The sequence below is a fragment of the Micropterus dolomieu genome, linkage group LG07 (genome assembly GCF_021292245.1).
Source record: "Micropterus dolomieu isolate WLL.071019.BEF.003 ecotype Adirondacks linkage group LG07, ASM2129224v1, whole genome shotgun sequence".
Classification (NCBI taxonomy): domain Eukaryota; kingdom Metazoa; phylum Chordata; class Actinopteri; order Centrarchiformes; family Centrarchidae; genus Micropterus; species Micropterus dolomieu.
In genome coordinates this window covers 17,722,654-17,745,135 of record NC_060156.1, presented here as the reverse complement: position 1 = coordinate 17,745,135, position 22,482 = coordinate 17,722,654, and the positions used below count along the sequence as shown (strand labels likewise).

The following is a 22,482-nucleotide window of genomic DNA, read 5'->3' as shown; positions in this document are numbered from 1 at the left end:
TTCCTTCCCTTCGCCTCTCTATTAATGTGCTTGGACACAGAGCTCTGTGAACAGCCAGCCTCTTTAGTAATGACCTTTTGTGTCTTGCCCTCCTTGTGCAAGGTGTCAATGGTCGTCTTTTGGACAGCTGTCAAGTCAGCAGTATTCCCCATGACTGTGTAGCCTACAGAACTAGACTGAGACCATTTAAAGGCCTTTGCAGGTGTTTTGAGTTAATTAGCTCATTAGAGTGTGGCACCAGGTGTCTTCAATATTGAACCTTTTCAGAATATTCAAATTTTCTGAGATACTGATTTTGGGGTTTTCATTAGTTGTCAGTTATAATCATCAAAATTAAAAGGAATGAAAACTTGAAATATATCAGTCTGTGTGGAATGAATGTATACATTATACAAGTTTCACTTTTTGAATGGAATTACTGAAATAAATCAACTTTTTGATGATATTCTAATTATATGACCAGCACCTGTACATTGTTTTAGAATTCTTCTAATGCAGTTTTTCAGAGAGTGACACAAGCTAAAATTCAAATCATTCCTGTTGTGTTGGGGTGGTAATTTGGGTTAACTGACAGTTTTAACACAATTTCCTCCGAGCAGCTGGCATTGAATCATCTGTACTTTAAAAGTGAAATTTATCTAAGCTTGAATTTCAAGGAGAATTAATCACCACTTTTTCTCAAATGAGGTAGGGTCTATTTAACAGTTTTTGTTGTAATAACACTTATACTTTTTAAAGTATAAGTATAAGTGAGGTTTAATTTTTTTTCCATTTAAATGTTTTAAATACAACAGACCAGGGGTCAGTACATTAATTGACAGACTTTTTCAGTACTGCTTGTTGGCCAGCATCTTACTGCATCTATGGATTTCCTGCTTATTAGTTTAAATGTGATTGATCGGGCAGTTATGTATTTTAAAGTGAAAATGTGCTGGAAAAAAAGGAACTTTGCTTCATCAAGGACATCTACATATTATGTACTGCATCTCTCTCACTCTCATGCAAACATAAACTGCACAAGTCCCTCATCAGCACTCGTGAACCGACAGTCAGCAGCATGCATCAGCAAGGGAGAGTGAGGTCAAGGACAAGATCACTCTGAGGGCTTTTGATGAGTTAAAGGATTGACTGGTAAAACTCTTAACACTCTGGCGAATTTAGGGTTGGATTTCTCAGTACTAAGATCATCCCTGTCCTCTCTTAAGCTGTGAAGTTTGGTAGTTTGAAGATCTGTGTCTGTCTGTCAACTCTCTCCCTCTCTGACATCCAGTCTTCACGTACTTTGGTGCTATTACTGAGGTTAATGTGAGTAAGCATAGTGTCACAACAATCAGGTTGTGAATGTGCCTTTAAACATTGTTTACAAAGGAGAGTTTTGCGTTTTAAAATAATGGATGGTATGAAATGCATTTTGAATGTAACTCCTCTGATTTTGGATCCCATAAATTTCTGATGCAACCTATAGTCAGTTTTACATTTGTTCACCTATGTGCCTGTGAAGGAGATAGGATTTCCAGGGAATCATCTGGTTAGAGTTGGCTCAAGGTACGGATATGTGCCCTGACTAAAGAACTCTGAAACAGACCTTCCCAGTGATGAATTTATTTAAGGCTGTGCGCTTTAACATTTATGCACAGCAATAAAGGTAATATAGGAGAGTGGCAAAAAGGGGAGAGGAAAAAACACCCCTCTTAATATCAACCGCAACAGACAAAACTGAAACTTAATGTGACGTTGCCGGCTTGATGACATCACTTGTAGGGATGAAACGGTATGAAAATTTCATATCATGATTATAGTGACCAAAATTATCACAGTTATCAGTATTATCACAGTATTGTAAAGATGTGCCGAAAAAGATTAAAATGTACTGATAACACACACTGAAACCATTTCAACAAGTTTTATATTGAAAATTACAAATACAATTGCAATTTTGTGTGCATAAAAAATAAAATAACAGCAAATACATTTTGTAAATATATGAAAATCATCAGTGTGCATTATCAAGATTTTATATTATATAGGTAATACAATGACCCAGTGACAGTGATAGTAACTACAATGAGCCCAGCAACTGAAATACAGAAGAGTCTGTAGTGTTTCTAGATATGCTGGTTGGTTGACTAAACTGCATAACGAGTTATCATGTGGAGTGGACGAATAGACTCTGCCGACACATGATGCACACAGCAACAGAACAACGTGTAGCGTTTTTACAAGAGCAGCAACACTGAGAGCTTCAGTTTACACGCTGTTAGCAAGTCAGAGAGACAAACCAAAGCTAAAAGTTAAGTTCACTATAAGGTTATTTTCTTCAATCAAGTTTCCCTCAGCGCTGTGATAAAAACTTAAATACAACTTGAAACTGTCATTGCATGCAAGCTCGCCGTCTCATCTGTGTTCAACTTTATGGCCTGAGCCAGGTAACTTTTTTAGTTACTGAACTCAGCACAAAATTTGGTTGCACAAATTTGCAGCAGTATAAGTTTTGCTATCAAGTTATTGTGTGTGTGTGTGTGTGTGTGTGTGTGTGTGTGTGTGAGTGAGTGAGAGAGAGGCCTTGAGTCTGTTCATTTTTAAAGGGTAGTTGTTGACCATATGTCCAACTTCCCATTCCTCCCGCGTCAAAAAAACTGAGCAAGTTAATCAACAGTGACACGTCAAGGCAAAATATCACAGGAGAGGAGCGGCCATGAGTATTTGGATATCAGGAGAGACAGAAGGAGGGAAAAGACAAGTGTATGTGGGAATGGAAGCACAGATAGTGTAGGACAAAAACATGTGAATGTAAAAAAAAAAAGAAGAAAAAAAACAGAAGGAAGGAGAGAGGCTGTTAAGCTCAGAGGCAGAGCATAGCCACTTAGCCCTTCCCCCGCTGCTCATAGTCCTAGAGAGAGAGAGAGAGAGAACAATAATGAGATTGTAGACATGTACTCCTGACCTCAGGTAGATCTAATTGTTTAATGCATTTTATGTAGCCATCCAGTCATTCAGTGGCTGTACGTCAATAGAGTACGTTCACCATTTACCCTATTACTTGCATTTTGCTCACCATATTTTGGCACTGACTCAGGTAATGGGAGGAGGCAATTCTTCAAAAGAGAATGTGTTATTACATTTTCGCCATCTAATACATCTGTGCATAGGAAAAATAGCTAAATAGAAACCCTATCTACTTCTTGTTTCTGTTCCTGTGGAGCTCATTGTGTCTTTGTTTCTTTGCACAGTGGGATTACAGGTGTGGTTTCACCCCAGCAGGCCTGGAGTCCCACAATCAAAGGACAGATGTGGAGATGAAAGTCTGTTTTAGTTTGAAGTTCCCCCTTTTCATGAGGTTTGGGCGAAATGACAGCATCTGTCGGTGTGTCTTAGAGATCAACGTTCAGTAGGAACAACATTGTTCTGTGAGGAAGAGCAGCGAGTGCATAGTAGATGGACAAATAGCTGTCAGAGAGAGAGTGAGTGTAGGGAGAGGGGAAGATAAAGGGAGTCTGGGTTTTGTTGGAGGGAAGGGTTCTCTGAAAGGGCACATTATCTCCCAACGCACACACACACACACACACACACACACACACACACACACACACACACACACACACACACACACACACACACACACACACACACACACACACACCTGAGGTGTTAATTGTACTCTCCATGTAACCTCATGAATTTTAGAACAAAATCAAGTCCGTACATGAGGGCATGTCAATGAATGCCACACATGTGCATTCTTCTCATTATAATGAATGAGCTGGTTACATAATGTATGACAAAGTAAAAGCAAAAAGTGACGTAAGACTGACTCAGTGTGCATGTCAGGCCTACACAAGTCTCACCCCACAAACAGACCATCGCTGCTCCCCTTTCCATAGAATTTCACAGGCTCTCCTCTCAAACGCCTACACCAACCACTAAACTTCTGTTTCCTGATAAGAGCTCATCACGACAGAGGTTTCCTATTGTCGACTATCATCACGTAGCACTGCCGTAGATCAGAGACTTGAAAAGCAGCTTTGAGACAAATGCTCTAAATTCCTATACACTCTAGATATGCTGGTTAGGTCACTGAATAGCTCCCTCCCTCCTCTCAGTAGTCTTGAAGTGCAGAATTAGCAGTGGTGGAAAGAGTACTGAAAATATGTACTCAAATAGAAGTACTGTTACAGTACTAAAATACTTCTCAACTTCAAGTAAAACTACTGGTGTTAAAAAGTATTTAAAGTACAAAATGTTCTTCTCAAAAAGTACTCGGAGCATTAGTTACTTTTTAACTGCTGATTTTTAATGCATTATCACTAGCAGGCATTCAGTCGAAAGGGGAGATCCTTATAAAAATAATATCTACTTCCAACACAGCACATTTCTTTGATATAAAAAGTTATGAATGGATATAACTAAGGCAATTTGCTTTCTAAACAAATACACATAAAGCAGGAATTTGGGCTGGTAAATGTATACTAAAATGCGTAGAACACATATTAGTATAAACTTCTCCCAGTGCACAGCAAACAAACAATCACAATGGGACTAATGGTGTGTCAAAACTGTTAGAAAAGCATAACTTGTGCAGTTCACATTCTAAACCTTTTGTTCAGTTTCAGCAGGAGCTGATTTTCCAAGTTAACCGAGTCTATCTGGCTTTGTGTGAAGAGTTGACCAGCGCAGCTAAAAAGCTGTTCACGTGCAGCAGAGGCAGGCAGAGCTGTGTTCAGCTTGAATGAGAGCTTCTTAATGGCTGGAATGGAGTGAAGCAGCTCCGTGCTGGGTATGGCACAAGATAACCGTCAAGCTCAACTGGACTTTGTGACTTTGGGGTTGGTCTGGAGAAGAAATTGTTGTCATCAGATGACTCTCTTTGCAGCTGCTTGGTTGTTTCAAGATGATGTTTCACATATGTCAAGTCTGTAATTACAAGCAGACAACACAATTTTGGTGCTTTAGCATCAGCTAAATCACAAAAAAGGATACTGTAAAAAAAATTTGGGGACCTCATCAATAAGTAACAGCCTTTAGTCATGACTGAAGAGTTAAGTATATACACTTATATACATGTGTGCACATAGCAGCACACACAAATGGGATTATGTAAATCACCAAATTTCACCTTGAACTCCTCACACACTGTCCTGATGGCATCTTCCCCCTTCTAATCATGGATACGTATTATTCTTTCAATGGCATTTGTCCTCAACCACTTCACTAGCCAAATGGGATCGCCCAGTTTTGTTCCAAATGCCCTGGCATTTTGCAGAGGTTGCACAGGAAAGCCTCTTTTAGATGTCATTCATGCCCTCTGCCAGGGCCGCATCTGTTGATGGTAGTTGATATTCTTGACCAGAGTCCTCATCAAGGATTGAATTTGCATCAAACATATCCAACATGGTCACTCAGGTCAAGAGCATCTGGATCTGCTTCATCAGCATCCTTCTGTGCCCCAAACACATGGAAAGCTTTGATGAAGTCAGATCCACTATCAGTTGTGGTTCTTACAACCTTGCCTCTAATCTTGTACTGACAATGACTTATTGGCTACTAAAATGCATATGACAGACTTGGATTTTATTTAAATTGTAGGCCTACTCAGTAGCGAATTAATATTTTTAAAGTAGCATAGTAGATTACATAGTGTAATGCATACTTAAGAGTAAAATTACAGACTTAAAAAAATACTTATAAAAGTACAAGTGCCTAAAAAATGACTGAAGTACAGTAACGAGAGTACTTATAATTCTTTACTTCCACCTCTGCGAATAAGGGATATTTAGGCCAATTTTTGGTGTGTATCTTACTCATTGTGAAATAGGTCATGTGTGAACATGTCTTATTCTCAAGAACTACTATATTTACTATCTGGTACACGTGAAGCATGAATTATTATCATCAGTATTTTGTAGCAGAACCAAATCTGAATATTTTCTTTTATTAAAATATCTCCTTTAGTGCTCTACGCAGCCCTGGTAGAAGTGAGCGATCTCTGAGGGATTTCTAGTAATGACTTTGCTGCAGTTCTGCTAAATGGTGTTGCTGCTACATGCATTTGTATGTGATTCAAAGTCTTCACCACCTTTAAATAGTTTTAACTTGAGACATTCTGGTTTAGCCAATGAAAGTGGGCACTCTAGTGAAATAAAAGCTGCAAGTGGTTGCATAGATGAGGCAGTGAAATATAAACATCATATCAGATGCATTAAGTTACATTTCCTAAATCCAAACCACCATATTGTTATAAGTGTTAGATCTTCCTAGTTGTTACCTAAATAGATGTTTTTACTTCATGGCTGAACACTGTTGTGTCCCAGAGCTAAAATGGTCCTTTAATAAAACCCTTGTCACCCCCCCTAGTAACTGGACCTTTACATGGTACATGTTGTCACCTGCTAATGCATCTTCCTTGCTTCTTTTTCCCCCCCTTATAGAGAAGCTGATAGCATACCAGCGGGAGTTCCATGCCTTGAAAGAGCGCCTTCGTGTGGCAGAGCACAGGACGCTGCAGCGCTCGTCTGAGCTCAACAACATTCTCGAGCAGTTCAGAAAAGCTATTGCCGAGACCAACAGCAGCAAAGATGCCCTCACAAACTTCTCAGGTAGCTAACACAAGACTCACAGACTCCAACTGAACTTCTGTAGTGTTAAGTAAACATTAAAGCCTGCTTTTAGATTTCTAGACATTGCAACACAACGTTATGAAGATTTAGATGAAGGGATGAAAATGCTCAGGGGAAGTACCTTTCCAAGAGCAGGCAAAATTTCTAATGAAATGAAACAGGTTTTTCCGTGGTCATTTAACGTCTTTGTCAGTCAACCCTCAAAACCACTGGGTTTGGATTTTAGAATCCAGTTGGCTGAAACATCAATCACAAGATCGTAGCACAGCACATAATTCAAATAAACAGATTAAAAGTCTAGTCTGCAATTTTGTCTTTGAGCCTATGTTGCACACTGTCTGCCAATTTCAAAATGAAAAGTCCATCTCATTTTCACTTTCATTATCATAATGGCAGTGTCGTGAACATTATATGCCTATTTAGTTTTATTTGAATTTCAGTTATGGCTGTAATTGTGCTTTTTCTTGCATTTGTATATATAAATTTTGTTGTATCATGTAAAAGCTCAATTTAGTTATTTGTTATAGTGATATGATTTTGTCTTATCATTGGCTGCAGCGGACTAGTACAAAACCTCAAGAGCCCTGCTTAAGGGAAATACAGTATGAACTTTTATAGTATGGTATAGGTTAAAAACAAACACAAGGTCCTGCAGCCAGTGAGTATACATGAGTATGAGTTTCTACTGTGAGTGAATGAGTGTATAGTTAAATATTTTATTAAATGATTCTGTAGTTATAGTGTCACTGTGCTTTAAAAGTCAGCATTATTTTACTCCTGTCATCATTTGATGAAACTGCAATGAGGACTTGTACGAATGTCCGTGTTTCTCTGTGCCTGCTTTCAGATGAGACACAGAAACTACTGAAGGAGCTCACAAATAGGAAACCTCTCCAGGTGCCAAATATCTACCACCATCTGCCTCACCTTCTCAACAATGAGGGCAGCCTGCAACCTGCCGTGCAAGTTGGTCTCGGCCGCACAGGAGGTGAGAAGCGTACGATGCAAATTCAGTGCAACAGTAACTTCCCTGATTAACGAGGCTTTTCCTCCAGAATATGCATGCTTGTACTACACAAACACAGTAAAACCTCCAGAGACTCTCATTACACCAGACAGACAATCAAGTCCCAGCAAGTTTTCAGTTGGTGCCTTGTTCACAACAAGTACCCCCTCTGGGCTGAGCTTTGCAATTGTAGTGTATGTACATTACAATTCCCTATTTACATTACAAGTATGTATCCTACCTCTTTGATTGATCAAACAGGGATTTCCCTTTTGTTTTCAAAACTCTAATCTACTTGCTTTTCTGTTGTCCTTTCTTCTCCCTTTTATTAAAACTGAGAGATTTGCTGTAAGGAAAAGTGCTATACAAAAGAAAATTTACATTAAGAACATAAACTGAACACATTTTTACGAAGCTCACAACCTCTTTTGCTCTTTTCTATTAGCTCCTATTTTCATCGACCCCATTTTTTCGCCCCCCCCCCCCCCAAGCAACAGCAATGCAGCATGTGACCTCTGCCATATCAGGTTCTCTCTAAGACTACTAAGATTACTTACCTGGCATTGCAAGTGTGATAGTGAAGTGGAGTGAATTTGGGACGCAAGTTTAGGGCCTGAATAGCTCATATGGTGTTCCCACATTCCTAATGACAATGGCTGGGGAGAAAAACAGAGCCCCTAGACAAATTTGAAGAAAGGAAGGAGGGACATGTCAGGGAACAAGTAGGAGTTTCTGGTCCCCCCCCCCCCCGTGGCCTGTTTGATCAATGAGTACCCACAGGAAACAAAAAAATTGCAACCCTATCTATCATTGCCTTGTCTGAGTCATTGTCAGTCTGTCTGGTTTTATGACTATGTAAGTAGGTATCTGTTACCTGTATTAAGACTGTTTTAGCTTTCTCTTAGAAATCTTAGAGAGACTGCCTAGCCACTATTAATGCTGAATTGGTTGCTGCCTACTGCCTTGTTCTCACCAGCTTCCCACTCTAAAACACTATCAGCTGTTTTGGAGTGGAACGCACAACAAAGCTACTGGGAAGTGATCTCTGCAGTGGTTGGTCACAAAGACACATGACTGCCTCAGAGAAGGTTTGCCCCTCCATCGCCCCTTTTTTCTATCCTATCGGCCCTCGTTTTTCTTGGTCTACCTCTGTGTCTTTCATTTTTTACTTCGCCCCTTGTTTCTCTGCTGGTCTAAGCATATCTGACATTGGGATATTAATAGCTGTGCAAATTGGGACATCATCCCACTTTAAATTGTACGAGGATTGTGGGAAGAAACTGTTCAAACTTCTGAGACAGAAATGGTTGGAGTGGGGCCTCACTGAAGCTTCTTTCAGGCAGAAAGCAACAAAAGAGCATTATTGTAAATACAGCCGGGCTTGTTCCAAACTCACACGCCAACTTTTGCCCTTTTACACACTGTCAGTACTTTTTTTTTAATTGCCAAGCACTGACCAGCTATTAAACAAGTCACAAGCTACAGTTAAAGATCCTCTCTCCCCCAATTTCTCCCCAACTTCGAATTCCTTTTACTGCAGTCTTTGTGGCTGCTGACTCTTCTGTTGGCCTGAGGAGAGTGTTGTCAGTCATGTGTCTGCTTCATGGATGTATAAAGAGAACTGGATACTGGCATTCATTCCTATGGGAGCTTCTTAGTGGCATATTAAGCTATAAAAGTTCGACTTGCAGAAAAGAAATTACCCCGCTGAGCGGCTAACTTCCAGTTTTGCCCGCCTCGAATTTGAATGGGGATAAAATTATTTAATCTTGCAGCTCTTAAAGACTTTCCAAATGTTATTAAAATGAATGAATCAAATCAGCTGTCAGTTGACAGAAGCAATGTAAGCCTATGGGGAAAAGTCTTTTGGGGGCAGTGTGTATCACGTGTCTGATCCGGAAGTTGTAATTCCATGATTTCCAACAATGTCAGATTGTCTTCAAAACACAGCAACTTGGTCTGCTCGAATAAGATGGCAGCTGCTTCTTTTCTCCTTATTGCAAAGGGCCTCACTGCAAAGGCCTAACACATATGAAGGTTCACGCAGTCTCCCCCAGATCCCCCTGCTTCTCCGTGCAGGTGGCCCGACTAACCAGTAGCAGTCGCCATTGCAGGAACAAGCGTATGTTCCCTCACCAGTTTCCCACTCGCTGCTGCTGATGCACAGCTAATTGCTTTCGTTATAATGCAACACTGGTTTTTGCTTCTATCAACTGTCAGTAACATCAACCTCATAATTGCATATTTTGTTGCTTCTTTCTTTGCTGTTGAACCTGTAATATTTCTGAATTTAGTCTGAATGGCTGTGATCTTATCAACAAGATCTAATCTGAAACAAATTACCTTTATGCATTCATACACTACACTCACTCACAGACTGGCGTGCTGCACTGCTGTAATGCCACACTTCCAGCTGCAAGCAGAAACGCATGTCAAAGCAGCTGAGCATTGCCCGGTGTTTTACCAGCAAATGTCTGCATGTAAGATCATGATCAGAAATGATGCTCGCACGTTTGTGACATTGATATACAATGATCAGGTTAGTTGTTTTCCCATGCCTGAAATGTGGGCGTTTTGGGATGATTGTCAGACAGTGCCATCACATACATGTGTGGCCTCGGCCTATATTCACCCTACACCTCGTGTGTTTTTTTAATAGAACGTTGTGAATTTCTTAATTTAATTTGTGAAACAGTACTGTGTAGTATTAAGCTGCACACAGACAGAACCACAAGCACACAAGCTTAAGGGATTTTCATGTTTTGTTCTACAACATAAAATACGTAAGTAAATACCCCACTCTTGAATTTTGAAGCTTTTACGTGTCAGAAAAAGGTGGTTGGTAACAAGTGACTAAATAATACCACCGACGTTGTTGATGACATTGGAAGCTTAGTGGTGGTGACGTTGGAAGTGATGCGACTGTGGTGTAATTTGTTAATGGCTTAACGTTGGAAAATCATAAAAGTGTTCATTTGTGAAGATTATCTCACTGAACAAAATGTGTAAATATAAACTTTTCTTTGCCAAAGAGCAATTTTATGTATCCAAAACCTAATGGAAAAATCCCATTGGCTTTTTGTTGAGGAAACCTGGGTGATGAAAACTTCTGAGTTGGCCTACAAAAATACGTCCATACAACTAGGAGTATAACACACACACACACACACACACACACACACACACACACACACACACACACACACACACAGAAAATCAACCCAAAGTTGTGATATTCATAAATTAATCATGAAAAGGCTTCTTTTTAAAATAAATGAAATATCAAAAGCAAACATGTGTCACTGTGTAGATACAAACAAACAAACAAGGACATAAAATATGCATAAACACCCAGCTTCAAACAAAAACTAAACAAAATCCACCCTCTTGTTGAGAACAGAGCAGATGGATGGCCATATATATGCCACTGTGACCACATTTATTTATGTTTTCTTTCATTATATTTATATGTTATTATACTTAATCTGTATCTTCTTTATTTAGTTCATGATTTTCTAAATTCCAAAAGTAATATGATAAATAACATATGTGAGAGAGAGAGAGAGAGACAATAAAATAAATCTATACTATACTATATCATACTATGTTTAAGCAAACAATCAACTGACATTTTGCTGGACATTACAAACATAGCCGAACACCAGCTCTGTTCATGTGTATTGCATACCACATCACTTCTTTTAACTGGTGTGACAGAAGCAGACAGAAATGTAGACTGTTTTGCTTTTCCTGAAGGAGATGAAAGAATGGCAGAGCGAAGCGGGCAGGCTGACATGAGGAAGGGCAGTCTTGGAGTCAGTCCTGCTCATGCTGCACTTGGATGCATTATCACTCATTCACTGTCTGCAACCCTCCCTTATTCTGTCACTTGCTGTCTCTTTTCCTTTCTCCCACATTCTCCTTTCATCTTCGACCTACTTTCTTGGTGGTTGTGGGTGTCGCTATACGACACAGAGGCTCAGTGTGCTTAACACAAAGCCAAACTGGGACAGATTCTCCACGCTGCACCGATCACGCTGGATGATCGCACCCTTGCCTCAAGTCCACTCATTCTGCACCTCAAGTTTTTGTGCCTTTGTTGAGGCCCTTTGTGCCCCCACATTAACTCAGTTCGCACGCTTCCCTTTTTAAACTGAACACGCAAACACATACACACATTAGCCCTGGTCCATGTACTTGACAAAAACTACATGCATTATTGGGCGAGTTATCTGTAACTTTACATTTTATGCAAAACTACCTTCTAGAATTTGATTTTAGTAAAATGCAAGCACACCATGCATAGATAAAGAGAAAGCTAAACATAAAAAAGAGAGTACACAGGCTAATAGACAATTTCATGCTGCTGTCTTGACTTATTGCCATTAGCACGAGGAAAACACTGATTTAGTGTCAGATAACCGGCCTGATAACTTGTTCATCCTCTGCCTTCATTTGCTGTCACACCAATGTGGGCTTGCTGTACAACTCTCCACTCTCTCATTCCCTCACTCTCTCTTTCCGTCGTGAAAGTGACCCTTGTATCTAGTAAGTAAAATGAACTGGATTTATGTCTATGACAGTCTGTTTATTTTTTTTCAGTTTGGTGTACTACTCAGGGAATCTGTTGTCTGTTTAGCCACAACCACTCCAAGCCTCAGACAATAGGAGTAATAAGGAGATGACAATAGCCGCCCTCGCATCCTCTCTTTCCATGTCTTACTGTTGTCTTCATCAGCTACATCCTCAACTAAATATTATATTTGCTCCTACTTGTAACCTTTCTTAGCTCAGAGATGATTATTGGCTTGATATTTGTGATCAGTGGGGTTTACTGAAAAAATCAATTGATGACAATTAAGATGGATTGATTCATTGTGAGGTTGTGTATCAAGTAACAAAACAGCAGCTGTGTCAAAGCTTCTCAAAATGTAGGGTTTGTTTATATTTGAAAATCGGTTTGGGGTCTGTTAACGTTTTGGTTGAAACTCCCTGTCAGTTCTGCTCTCTAGTTTATTTTATCTAATTTACTGTTGTTGGCTTTGGCCTGTCTGACTTTGTTTGTTTTAGCTGGTAGGAAAAGCTCATTCATTCATTTAGCTACGCTTTGCAGATGTCTGGGTAAAGAATGATGTTGTGTAAATGCCAGCTATAATACATGTTTGCTGTCTCTGTATAAAGTCCAAACATTGTTGCATCCTGATGTAAATTCAGCAACACTTGAATTAAGTTGTAAGTTGAAATGTTGCGGGTTTTGGAATTAACATTGTGTAAGATTGTTGTTTGAAGACATGTTTCTATAATAACATGCAGCATGCTAGTGCAGATGCATTACAAACTACGTCCATCAGTCATCCTTCCCACTGCCATCTGTCAGTCTGGGCAAGAATTTCTGTTCTTATGGATATAGGCCGATGTAATCTTGTTGTCCAACAGCAAAGATGATTTGGTTTTGGATAAATAGCCACACCTGCAGCCTTAGACACTTACTCACCTAACAATTCTTTTTCTTCTTCTATTTCATCTGCTTCTCAGTTACCATGGTGATGGGAATCCCCACAGTGAAGCGGAAGGTGAAGTCTTATCTGTCAGAGACGCTGCGTTCACTAATAGACAAGCTGTCACCAGAGGAGAAACTTGACTGTGTCATTATTGTCTTCGTTGGGGAGGTGAGATCTAAGTATGAGTCATAGCATGATGTTTCTGCACAATAAATTCAAAAATTATGTGAAAGGGTCTGTGTGTGTAATGTGTCTCTTCCTTGTTTGATCTGTGCAGACTGATGTGGACTACGTTCACAGCGTGGTTGCTGGTCTGGAGAAAGAGTGAGTACACTTCTCTGCCTTCTGAAAGATGCTCAAAAAGGTGGAAATATTGTGGAAGAGTTAAAAGACAGTGTTACCCAGAGAAAACGTGTGTGTGTGTGTGTGTGTGTGTGTGTGTGTGTGTTTCACCCTGTCGACGTCACCAATTTTCTTTTTCTTTCTTTCTTCAGGTTTTCTACAGAGCTGAATTCTGGCTTGTTGGAGGTGATCTCCCCACCAGCCGCCTATTACCCCGAGCTCACCAACCTCAAAGAGACTTTTGGAGACTCCATAGAGAGAGTCAAGTAAGGAATTCACATTGGCAATGACATCTGTGTTATCAGCGTGTTCAGTGCTCTCACATTTAATTAGGAAAAAATGTGATAAAAACGTTATTTAAATCATGGAGAAACCAGCTCTGAGAGAAATGAAATGTAGCTGTGATGAGGATTGCAGAGTAGAAGGATGAGTCAGGGGGATGGTGGGAGGGAGCGAGCAAGCGAGAGCTTTTAGGTAGGCTGCCTGGGTACTTGGTATTCCACAGGCATTTCTCAAAGTCAGATCAAGGTCATCACCAGCAGCACCCTCTATCTCTTTGTCTCTGTAGTGCTCCCTCCTGTTATCCTCTTTACTTATCTTCTCTTTATACCTAGCTAACAACTGGCTTCATTAGAAATCTGTTTATGGTGCAGTTTGTGCCAACTACTTACAGTATGTATTCAGATAATAGCCTTTAGGCATAGAGGGCTGTGGGTTATGTTTGTACGTGGGTGTTTGTGAGCACAGATGCTTCTGATGGCAGTCTGAACAGTCAGTATCTTGTTCAACATGAGCCATGGTGCAAAAGTGTTAGAATTTAGACGCATGTTTTGTGTGTGTGTGCGTGCGCCAATGTGCATCCATTCAAATGAATGGTATATTACATTTCCTCACTGCTGAAGCTGCCAAAAGAGTCAATCACCTGGATGAGTTTACGCAGACGATTAACGGGCAACCCGCTCTACCTCCTGAGCCACAGCCACCCCTCGTGCGTGCGTGCGTGCGTGCCAGCCAGCCACCTCCCACACCTGCAGCCCTCGGTGCACAGCCACGAGTCCGACTGCAACGGGGGCAGATCATTCAGATCAACAATTAGCATAGCAGCAAGTGTCTAAAGTTTATAAATGATTCAAACTGAATCTTCTGCTATATCATTCAGTATACCTGCGATTTATTTATTTGCACACTTTGTGCATGTGAAGCAGTGTGTCTGACATGCTTTCCACAGGTAAAATGCTGCCTTAAGATTCAGCAAGATGGATTCACTATTCATTGGTGTATAAGTTTGTGTGTTGATGGATTTCTGCTTTGTTTAGATGGCGAACCAAGCAGAATCTGGACTATTCCTTCCTCATGATGTACGCTGTGAACAAAGGAGTTTATTATGTCCAGGTATGTCCTTGAAAGAATAAATAAATATATAAATGTTCCCATAGCAACTTGTTGGAGTGCATTTGAAGAAGGGCTCTGCAGACAGTTACTCACAGGTATGGGCGTGAAAGCCTGTTACTAGACGAACCCTGGTTTGCTGGAGCTTGTCATACCAAATTAAAACTTGCGAGTACTTTAAGCAAATGTGTGTTGTTGCAGTCGTTCATCAGAGCCAGTGTTGTTTTTGTTTTGTTTTTCAGACCATAGCCAGTTTCACTTATTCTTAGCCTAATCCTCTTTCACTTCTACAGCTCTTATCTGTCTTCTTGGCTAAACTAGGCATCCAATTTGGGAATGATTATATAAATGTTTACTCTCAGCAGATTTAAAGCGCTAACACCAGCCATGCGCAGTTTAGTTTCACTGCTTTGTTAATCTCTTATTTTTCTGTCTTATGCATGGGGTGTCTCATTTTCCATTCTCTGCTCTCACCTGCAGGGAAAGAGGTATTGCCTGTCTGACATATAATGCTACTCTAGTTCCGTGTAGCAACTCAGAAGTGTTTCTTCTTAGCTAAGTTCATAGTGTTGTCTTTGTGTGAACATAGAGGAGTATCCCCCAGCCCTACCCCGACCCCCGGCTTCTCATCCTCTCGTCCAACAATAAACCCCAGCTCTTAAAGTTGTTTCTTCTGTCTTACATTTTGTTCTTTCTGTGCCTCTGTTCCTTCAGCTGGAGGATGACATTGTGGCCAAGCCCAACTACTTCGCCACTATGAAGAACTTTGCCCTGCAGCTCTCGTCAGAGGATTGGATGATCCTGGAGTTCTCTCAGCTGGGCTTCATTGGTACGATCCATTAAGCATGTGATCAATACTCGGCACCCACCTGTCAAAAGAAGCAAGATCTGCTTAGTCAGCTAATAGCAAAGCTACGTGATGGTTTCTGGCCTAATGGTGGCTATTAACTCATTCTCTTAACTCACTTGGCAAGACATTCTCATACTGTAAGACTTGTAGGGTGTATGGTAAACAGTCTAAAGCACCGTGGAAGGATCCGGAGCAGACAGTTGAGAAAAGACAGATATTTTATTGATCGCTGTAGAAATTGGGTCATTGTAAAGTAATATGATTTTGACAAGGAAAAGCAAATCTAAATGCAGCATGTCACTACAATATGTAAATAAAGAGTGTGCGTATTTTTAGTCCAAGTGAAACTGTTACAGTGTTTCTTGATTGTTTTTTTGTTCAGTTAATGGTTAAATCATCTTGTTGCAAATAATTGGTTGTTAATGATGCTTAATGCTTCTGTGTGGGTTCAATGAACATTTATAAGCCCCCGTCCTCCCATTCTCTCTTTCCCTACAGGAAAAATGTTCCAGGCTCCAGACCTGAACCTCATTGTTGAGTTCATCTTCATGTTCTACAAGGAGAAGCCCATCGACTGGCTGCTGGACCACATTCTCTGGGTCAAAGTCTGTAATCCTGAGAAAGATGCGGTAAGCACTGTTTTTTTTTTTTACTGTATAGATATAGAGTGTCTTTGGAAGGGGAATGGGTGTAATCATTCTTCCCCTTTCTTCCCTTTCTTTTTTTTTTAAAGAAACACTGCGAGCGGCAGAAGTCCAGCCTACGTGTGCGGTTTAGACCCTCCTTGTTTCAACATGTGGGACTCCATTCTTCTCTTGCTGGAAAGATTCAAAAGCTCACAGTGAGTCCCACACTCTCACATTCGGTTATTTAACAGTAGAGGCTACTTCCTGTGTAGAAATGTGTGCTTCCCCTCTGTCGCTGTAGGACAAGGACTTCCTGAAGCCACTGCTCCACAAGATGCATGTAAACCCCCCAGCTGAGGTTTCCACTTCAGTGAAGGTATGATGCCGGGGTTCCCATGAAATATATCATCTCAGGATCTTTACTTTGCAGTTATCTATTGTCTAGTTTATACGAATAACAATAAAAACAATGATTTAATGCAATATCCCACCAACACACCAACAACTACAAAACATGTGTACTGTGTCACACAGGTGTATCAGGGTCACACACTAGAGAAGACGTACCTAGGAGAGGACTTCTTCTGGGCCATCACGCCTACTGCAGGAGACTACATCCTTTTCAAATTTGACAGACCTGTTAGCATAGAGAGGTACGTATGAAAGGCTTTGACTGTTTGTAATGTGTTTGTGTGCACATCTTCTTATTGTTTGAATTCCGATAATAAATTGAGCATGCGAAGCACAGCCCAGCATATATGTCAGGGCTCCAGGGTGCTACCAAAAATCTGTCAAGTGTGATTGAACACTTTCACATGTCATAGTGCGGCCAATGCATGGCTGGGAACAGTGCTTTTGCTGTCGGAGTTATGAAATGAAACGTTAGAAAGGCACAATGTCTTCAAGAAACACGTCCTGTGCTGAAGCATTGCAGAGTCAGAAATGATAATAAAATGTAACAATATAAAAAAAGCCAAAGAAGAGCCACATTCTACTAAATTGAAGTCTATTAAAAACATTAATCTGTACATTTTATTCCTGTTTACAATTATTTACATAATAGGTTAAGAAATTACCATAGTGCATAGAAACTGACAACAAAGGTAATGCTTAAAATGTATAATTGGATGCAGCAAAATTATGTGTTGGTGAAAAAGTTAGGTACAGTGCCACCAATGTAAAAAGTTAGCCTGGAGCCCGTTTGTTGTCTTTATGGCCATAACATTTGCACATACAGGCTTTCCCCCTACTTCCTTTTAGCATGTGTTCTGTGTGTATATGCGCTGTGTGTGAGCGTGCATGTGCTGTATGTCTCCGGGGATCAGGGGTAGCTAATTAGAGTGCTCTAAAATAAGCATTCTCAGGCCAGGCTCCTACTCTCTCTGGAGCAGAGGTAGAGAGGGAGCAAGACGGTGAATATAAAGAGAGCTGATAGCGAGACTGATGGCTTGAATCAGAGCAGACCTGAAAAGGGTGTTTGGTCATGTGTCATATTTCTTCTTTGAATCTTGAACCCCCCAAAAAACAAACCGTGAAGCTCATATTCCACGCTGTGCCCATGATTTGTGAATTAAAATCACCCTCCAGTTGTTCTAAAATCCACTGAGATTCCTCAGGTTTTTCTGGCTAGAAAGGCAGAAATCCTGGAATTTTTAATGTTTAAAAGCTGTAACTATGACCTGAAAATGATTTCTAAGAAGCATAAGACATTTTGATCAACTTTATCCCACTGACAGTTAAGACCTGATGACACAAAGGGTGTACATACTTTTACATTCCCATTTTTTTCTAAATTCATGGACATAACTTGCCTAACTAACCTAATATCCACAAGTGACTTGATGGACTGTGTATCTGTGTCTCAGCTGCCCTGGGGGAAAAGTGCAAGAGTGCTTATGGGATGGATGTAAATATTAAAATGAATGCTTGATTGGGTTTGCAGGTTCCTGTTTCGCAGCGGTAACCAGGAGCACCCAGGAGACAAAATCGAGAACACCACGGTGGAAATATTGCCTGTCTCGGTAGAGTAACACCCTGCCGCACACACTCGCACACAGTCTTTCACCCTTTTGTGCAATCGCTTTTGATTAAATTAAACTGAGTGGTTGCACTTAGGGTCGTAGCATATTGATTATTGACAGGAATGTGAGCATGACAGAATAATTTGATCTGGCAGAGGCAATTCATTCTGACGTTGTTATTCACTCTTCCAGTGTACTGTCAACATTTTCAGCTTTCACTGTGTTCATATGTCAGGAACCTGGACTGCAGACCAAAGAGAAGTACAAGCGTACTGAAGACCGGTTTTACAGGATCGGTAAGTGCATTTGACAGTTGCCTAGTGCTATATGTGTGAGAATGCATATGAACACACTGAAACATTGTGATCAGATTACACGCTCACACTTTCACCTAAAGTGAAAGTCAGTGCCAAAGTATTTGAAATGTATTTTTTCTTTTTTTTCACTTCCAATTTTCATCTGAAGTTGTTTGCTTTTCCTGCAGCCATTTTCTCCTCTTTATTCTATTTTTTCAACATTTTTTTTCTAAAAAGTTTTTTGTTATTATGTAAAAAATAAAAATAAAAACACAGACGAAGGCCATGTTCTGAAATGATGGTTGAATAAAGTTTGTATTCTTCCAGGGAGTCAGTTCATGTTGCCAAGTTACGTTTCCGATGTGTCTTTTTCTCACTTGAGCACTGGTATATTAAACAAATATGACATATAATACATCATGTGTGCTTTTGTGTGTGTTTGTGTCCGATTAAACACAAAGGTCAGTTTGAGAAGGGTGTGGCAGAAGGAGCTGTAGATCCTTCCTTCAATCCTGTCCTGGCACTTCGGCTTTCAGTCCTCAAAGACTCTGCTGTGTGGGCGATCCTCAGTGAAGTAAGCCAATCACACACCCCACACCTGTAAATCTCCTGTCCAATCACATGATTAAATATAGCTGCAAGAGGCAATGATCGGGATCCAAGCAAGTGGTTAAAAATGCAACATTTGACCTATTCAGAGGAGAAGAACAGATGCAGATGACTTTTCAAATGTGATCTCTGCTCTCCTCCTGCAGATACATATAAAGAGGATAGCTGGCTGACTCTTCTGGAGTGGGCACATGAATCGTGGCCCTGGGGGGACCAAAATCTCCTAGACTGCTTACGCAGGGTCTTTGGCGCACCTAACAACCAGCAGTGAAGATATTAGAGCCCACTAGATTTGCTCGTCTGAGTTTGTCTGAGGAACGCTGCCTCTGTGTCCCTGCTCTTCCTAATGTACTTTATTTAGCTTCTCATCAATCGATTTCTCTCTTTTCTTTTTGCATCTCTCCCTCACTCTTGTGCTCTTAATTTATTCGTGAGAATGTGAATACTACTGTCTAAAGAACAACAGTGGAGGGCGTGAAGACATCTGTTCCCAGCTCTGGCTATCAAAGTGACTGTGTTGCTCAGCAGCTTTGAACACAATCAGAAAACACTTGGACGAATGAGGACAAATCATCACACATGGGGAGAACCAGGCCCCTGGCCACCGGTGCAGATGCTGCCAAATCCTTCAGTTACTCATTGCTGCCACCTTTGGGTACGCTTGGGCATTGCACTGTGCATAGTGCCTCAGCACAGCCTGTGATGACCGAGAATGTTTTCATCACAATTGGCTACTTGCTCTTGACAGAGATGATGGAGCTCTAGATCAACACCAGCCCAAACAAAAATGTTTCCTTCACTCCCAGAGTATTGTCAGCCACACTTAAATACTCCGCTAGTCCTGAAACACAAACTCAGGATGAGCTTGTGGTTTCCAAAATCCTGCCTTTAGCCAGTCAGTATTAACGTTGACTTGTGGCCAGGTTCTGTGGTAACATCCCCAATCCATCAAGAACACAAGTACCATGACACCATATCTAGCTCACCTCCTGTCTGACGGGCTGTGTAGGACCTCAGTGTCCATTTATAGGAAACTAATCAGATTGCCTTGGCATCATCTTCCCCGAAGGAATATATTGATATATTATTATTATAGCTTTGACGATCTATGAAGGTGACTTAATTTATTTGAAATAAATCTTTAATTTGTACAAGAGGCAAAATATATTTTTATTCTATTAAGAGATGTTTATGGTATTTCAGAGTCTGTGTTATTTGTGTGTTGATGTGTTTGATTGTTTCCAAATTGTACATTTTATTGTTGGCATTGCAGCTACTTGCGAATTTGCTTTGTTTACTGTTGCAAGTAGCTCGGTTCAGTTTGCGCCAGTTTCTTTTCACTTGAAGGGAAGCACTACAACTAAAATGATTAATTTTCACTGTTTTAAACTGAGTGGTAGGAGAGGGATGAATAGATTCTGTTGAAGTAGATGGGGGTCAAAATTGCAAAATTGTGCCTTATGTCCAGGTCCATTGAAATGATCTCAGCAACATTATATCGATCTGTTCCCCCACGCTTTTACCTACAATTTGATTGCTGGATATACTAATATTTATAAAATAACACACACAGACCACTTAGTGATTGGATGTTAAGAATAATTTCTGTGTTATGTTGAGTGAAAGTGATTTTTAAAAAGAGGGTGGGTTTTGTACCTGATTACCATGTGAACCAGTCTGATTTGCACTGCTTTTTCACTATTCTTTTGTTGCCATCACACCCTTCACCCTCGTACTTAAATTTTCCATCTTCCCACAGTAGATGCTCCTTTCACGTAACAATGCATTTTGTCCAATGAAGTATCTTTTTTTCGATTGGACAGAATATTATGACTACTTATCGCTGCAGAAAGCGCCTCTTGTTGTGTGATTTGGCTGAGGTTGTGTAGTACTTTCACTGATTTTTATATATATATATATATATATATATATATAATGTTCAATATTTCTTTCCCCCTCTCTCTCTCTTCTGCCTCACTTGATAGTTTGTTGAAATTCCCTTGACATGTTTTGTATTTGTGTGTGGGGCCAATGGTTTTTGATTGGAAGCTATTTTTACATTGTAAGGGTTTATTTAAGGGGGTAGTGAAGTGCCTTTTGGTGGACTTGATGAGAACGGAGCAATCTTTGCTTGTTCACATGCATGATCATTTCTTTGTAATTTATAAATTATGTTTTTGTTTTTTTGGTCAGAGCAGGCTCCTCCACCCCCTGATCAAACCATCCATGATAGTTTTACTCAACAAAACTGAAGTAGCTTGATCGTTAATTGGGAGAAGAAGAGAGCAAGACATATAAACAGTGGAATATGTTTTGAAAGACACTTGTCCTACATCTACATACAAACAGAAACTGAATGCATGGAAATGGGCGGTCGTGTGATCCTTGCGATCCCTCTAACTGTGGAACGTGGACAGGAGAAAAAAAACTTCTCTTGCTTGACAACCCCATACACCCATCAGTTCATGTGCCTTCATCATGTACATGTGTATGTTTGCCTCTGATGTTTTTTGGCATCATTTTTCATGGACATATTTGAAATAAATGATCAAATTTAGAAGTCATCGATATTTTGTTTTTGTTATTTCGTTCTACTTGCATTACTCATGCCATCTCCATCATCAGGTTTGATTTCAGAACAACTTGTGGAGTAACTGGGTGAAAGCAAAGGAAATCCACTGCAACCATGACCAGAAAATTTAACTTCTCACAAATTGATTATTATCTGGCTACAAGTAAAAACGTACATTTAAAAACTACAAGCCTGCCCAGCATGCACTTCTCTTTGCGCCAGGTACTTCCTTTTTCCCATCATGCCTTTTTAGAAACATGGCGGCTGAAACCTTTCACAATAACATTTATATCACTACTGTGAACTAGTTGCTCTTGCGAGTTTATCAATAAGAGAGTATTGGTGTTAAAGTGGATTCTGCACAATGCCGAAATATTACGAGGATAAAGAGGAAGATAACAGAGCCTGCGCCGGTATCAGAGAGGACTTCAAGGCGTGTCTCCTTCAGCACGACTGCGTGGTAAAGGTTAGTAAACGTCCTCTGGTCATAGCTCACATCTGAACTACAGCTCTGAAACTAGGTTAAAACTAACTTACCCAAGTCGAACCACACGTGGAAAATCTATCCATCTGTAACTTATCCCCTGACATAAAGTGGGCCTTAGCCCTGACCTCAACCGCAAAGGACAGCGCGAGTGGAACCAGTGCAGAGTGAA

General features: G+C 40.3%; 1 protein-coding gene across 1 annotated transcript in view; it reads left to right on the top strand.

Annotated features, from left to right (window-relative positions):
* Positions 1–21,818, top strand: part of mgat4a (alpha-1,3-mannosyl-glycoprotein 4-beta-N-acetylglucosaminyltransferase A) — a 68,047-nt gene extending 46,229 nt beyond the window's left edge. The window contains exons 2-16 of the mRNA XM_046053807.1: positions 6,426–6,593; positions 7,462–7,602; positions 13,156–13,289; positions 13,399–13,445; positions 13,616–13,729; positions 14,780–14,855; positions 15,567–15,681; positions 16,201–16,331; positions 16,436–16,543; positions 16,630–16,704; positions 16,863–16,981; positions 18,271–18,349; positions 18,585–18,645; positions 19,107–19,219; positions 19,401–21,818. Of these exons, the coding sequence (XP_045909763.1) occupies positions 6,426–6,593; positions 7,462–7,602; positions 13,156–13,289; positions 13,399–13,445; positions 13,616–13,729; positions 14,780–14,855; positions 15,567–15,681; positions 16,201–16,331; positions 16,436–16,543; positions 16,630–16,704; positions 16,863–16,981; positions 18,271–18,349; positions 18,585–18,645; positions 19,107–19,219; positions 19,401–19,427 (1,508 nt within the window). The 3' untranslated portion in view covers positions 19,428–21,818. The remainder of the gene's footprint in view (positions 1–6,425; positions 6,594–7,461; positions 7,603–13,155; positions 13,290–13,398; positions 13,446–13,615; positions 13,730–14,779; positions 14,856–15,566; positions 15,682–16,200; positions 16,332–16,435; positions 16,544–16,629; positions 16,705–16,862; positions 16,982–18,270; positions 18,350–18,584; positions 18,646–19,106; positions 19,220–19,400) is intronic.
* Positions 21,819–22,482: the final 664 nt, after the last annotated feature.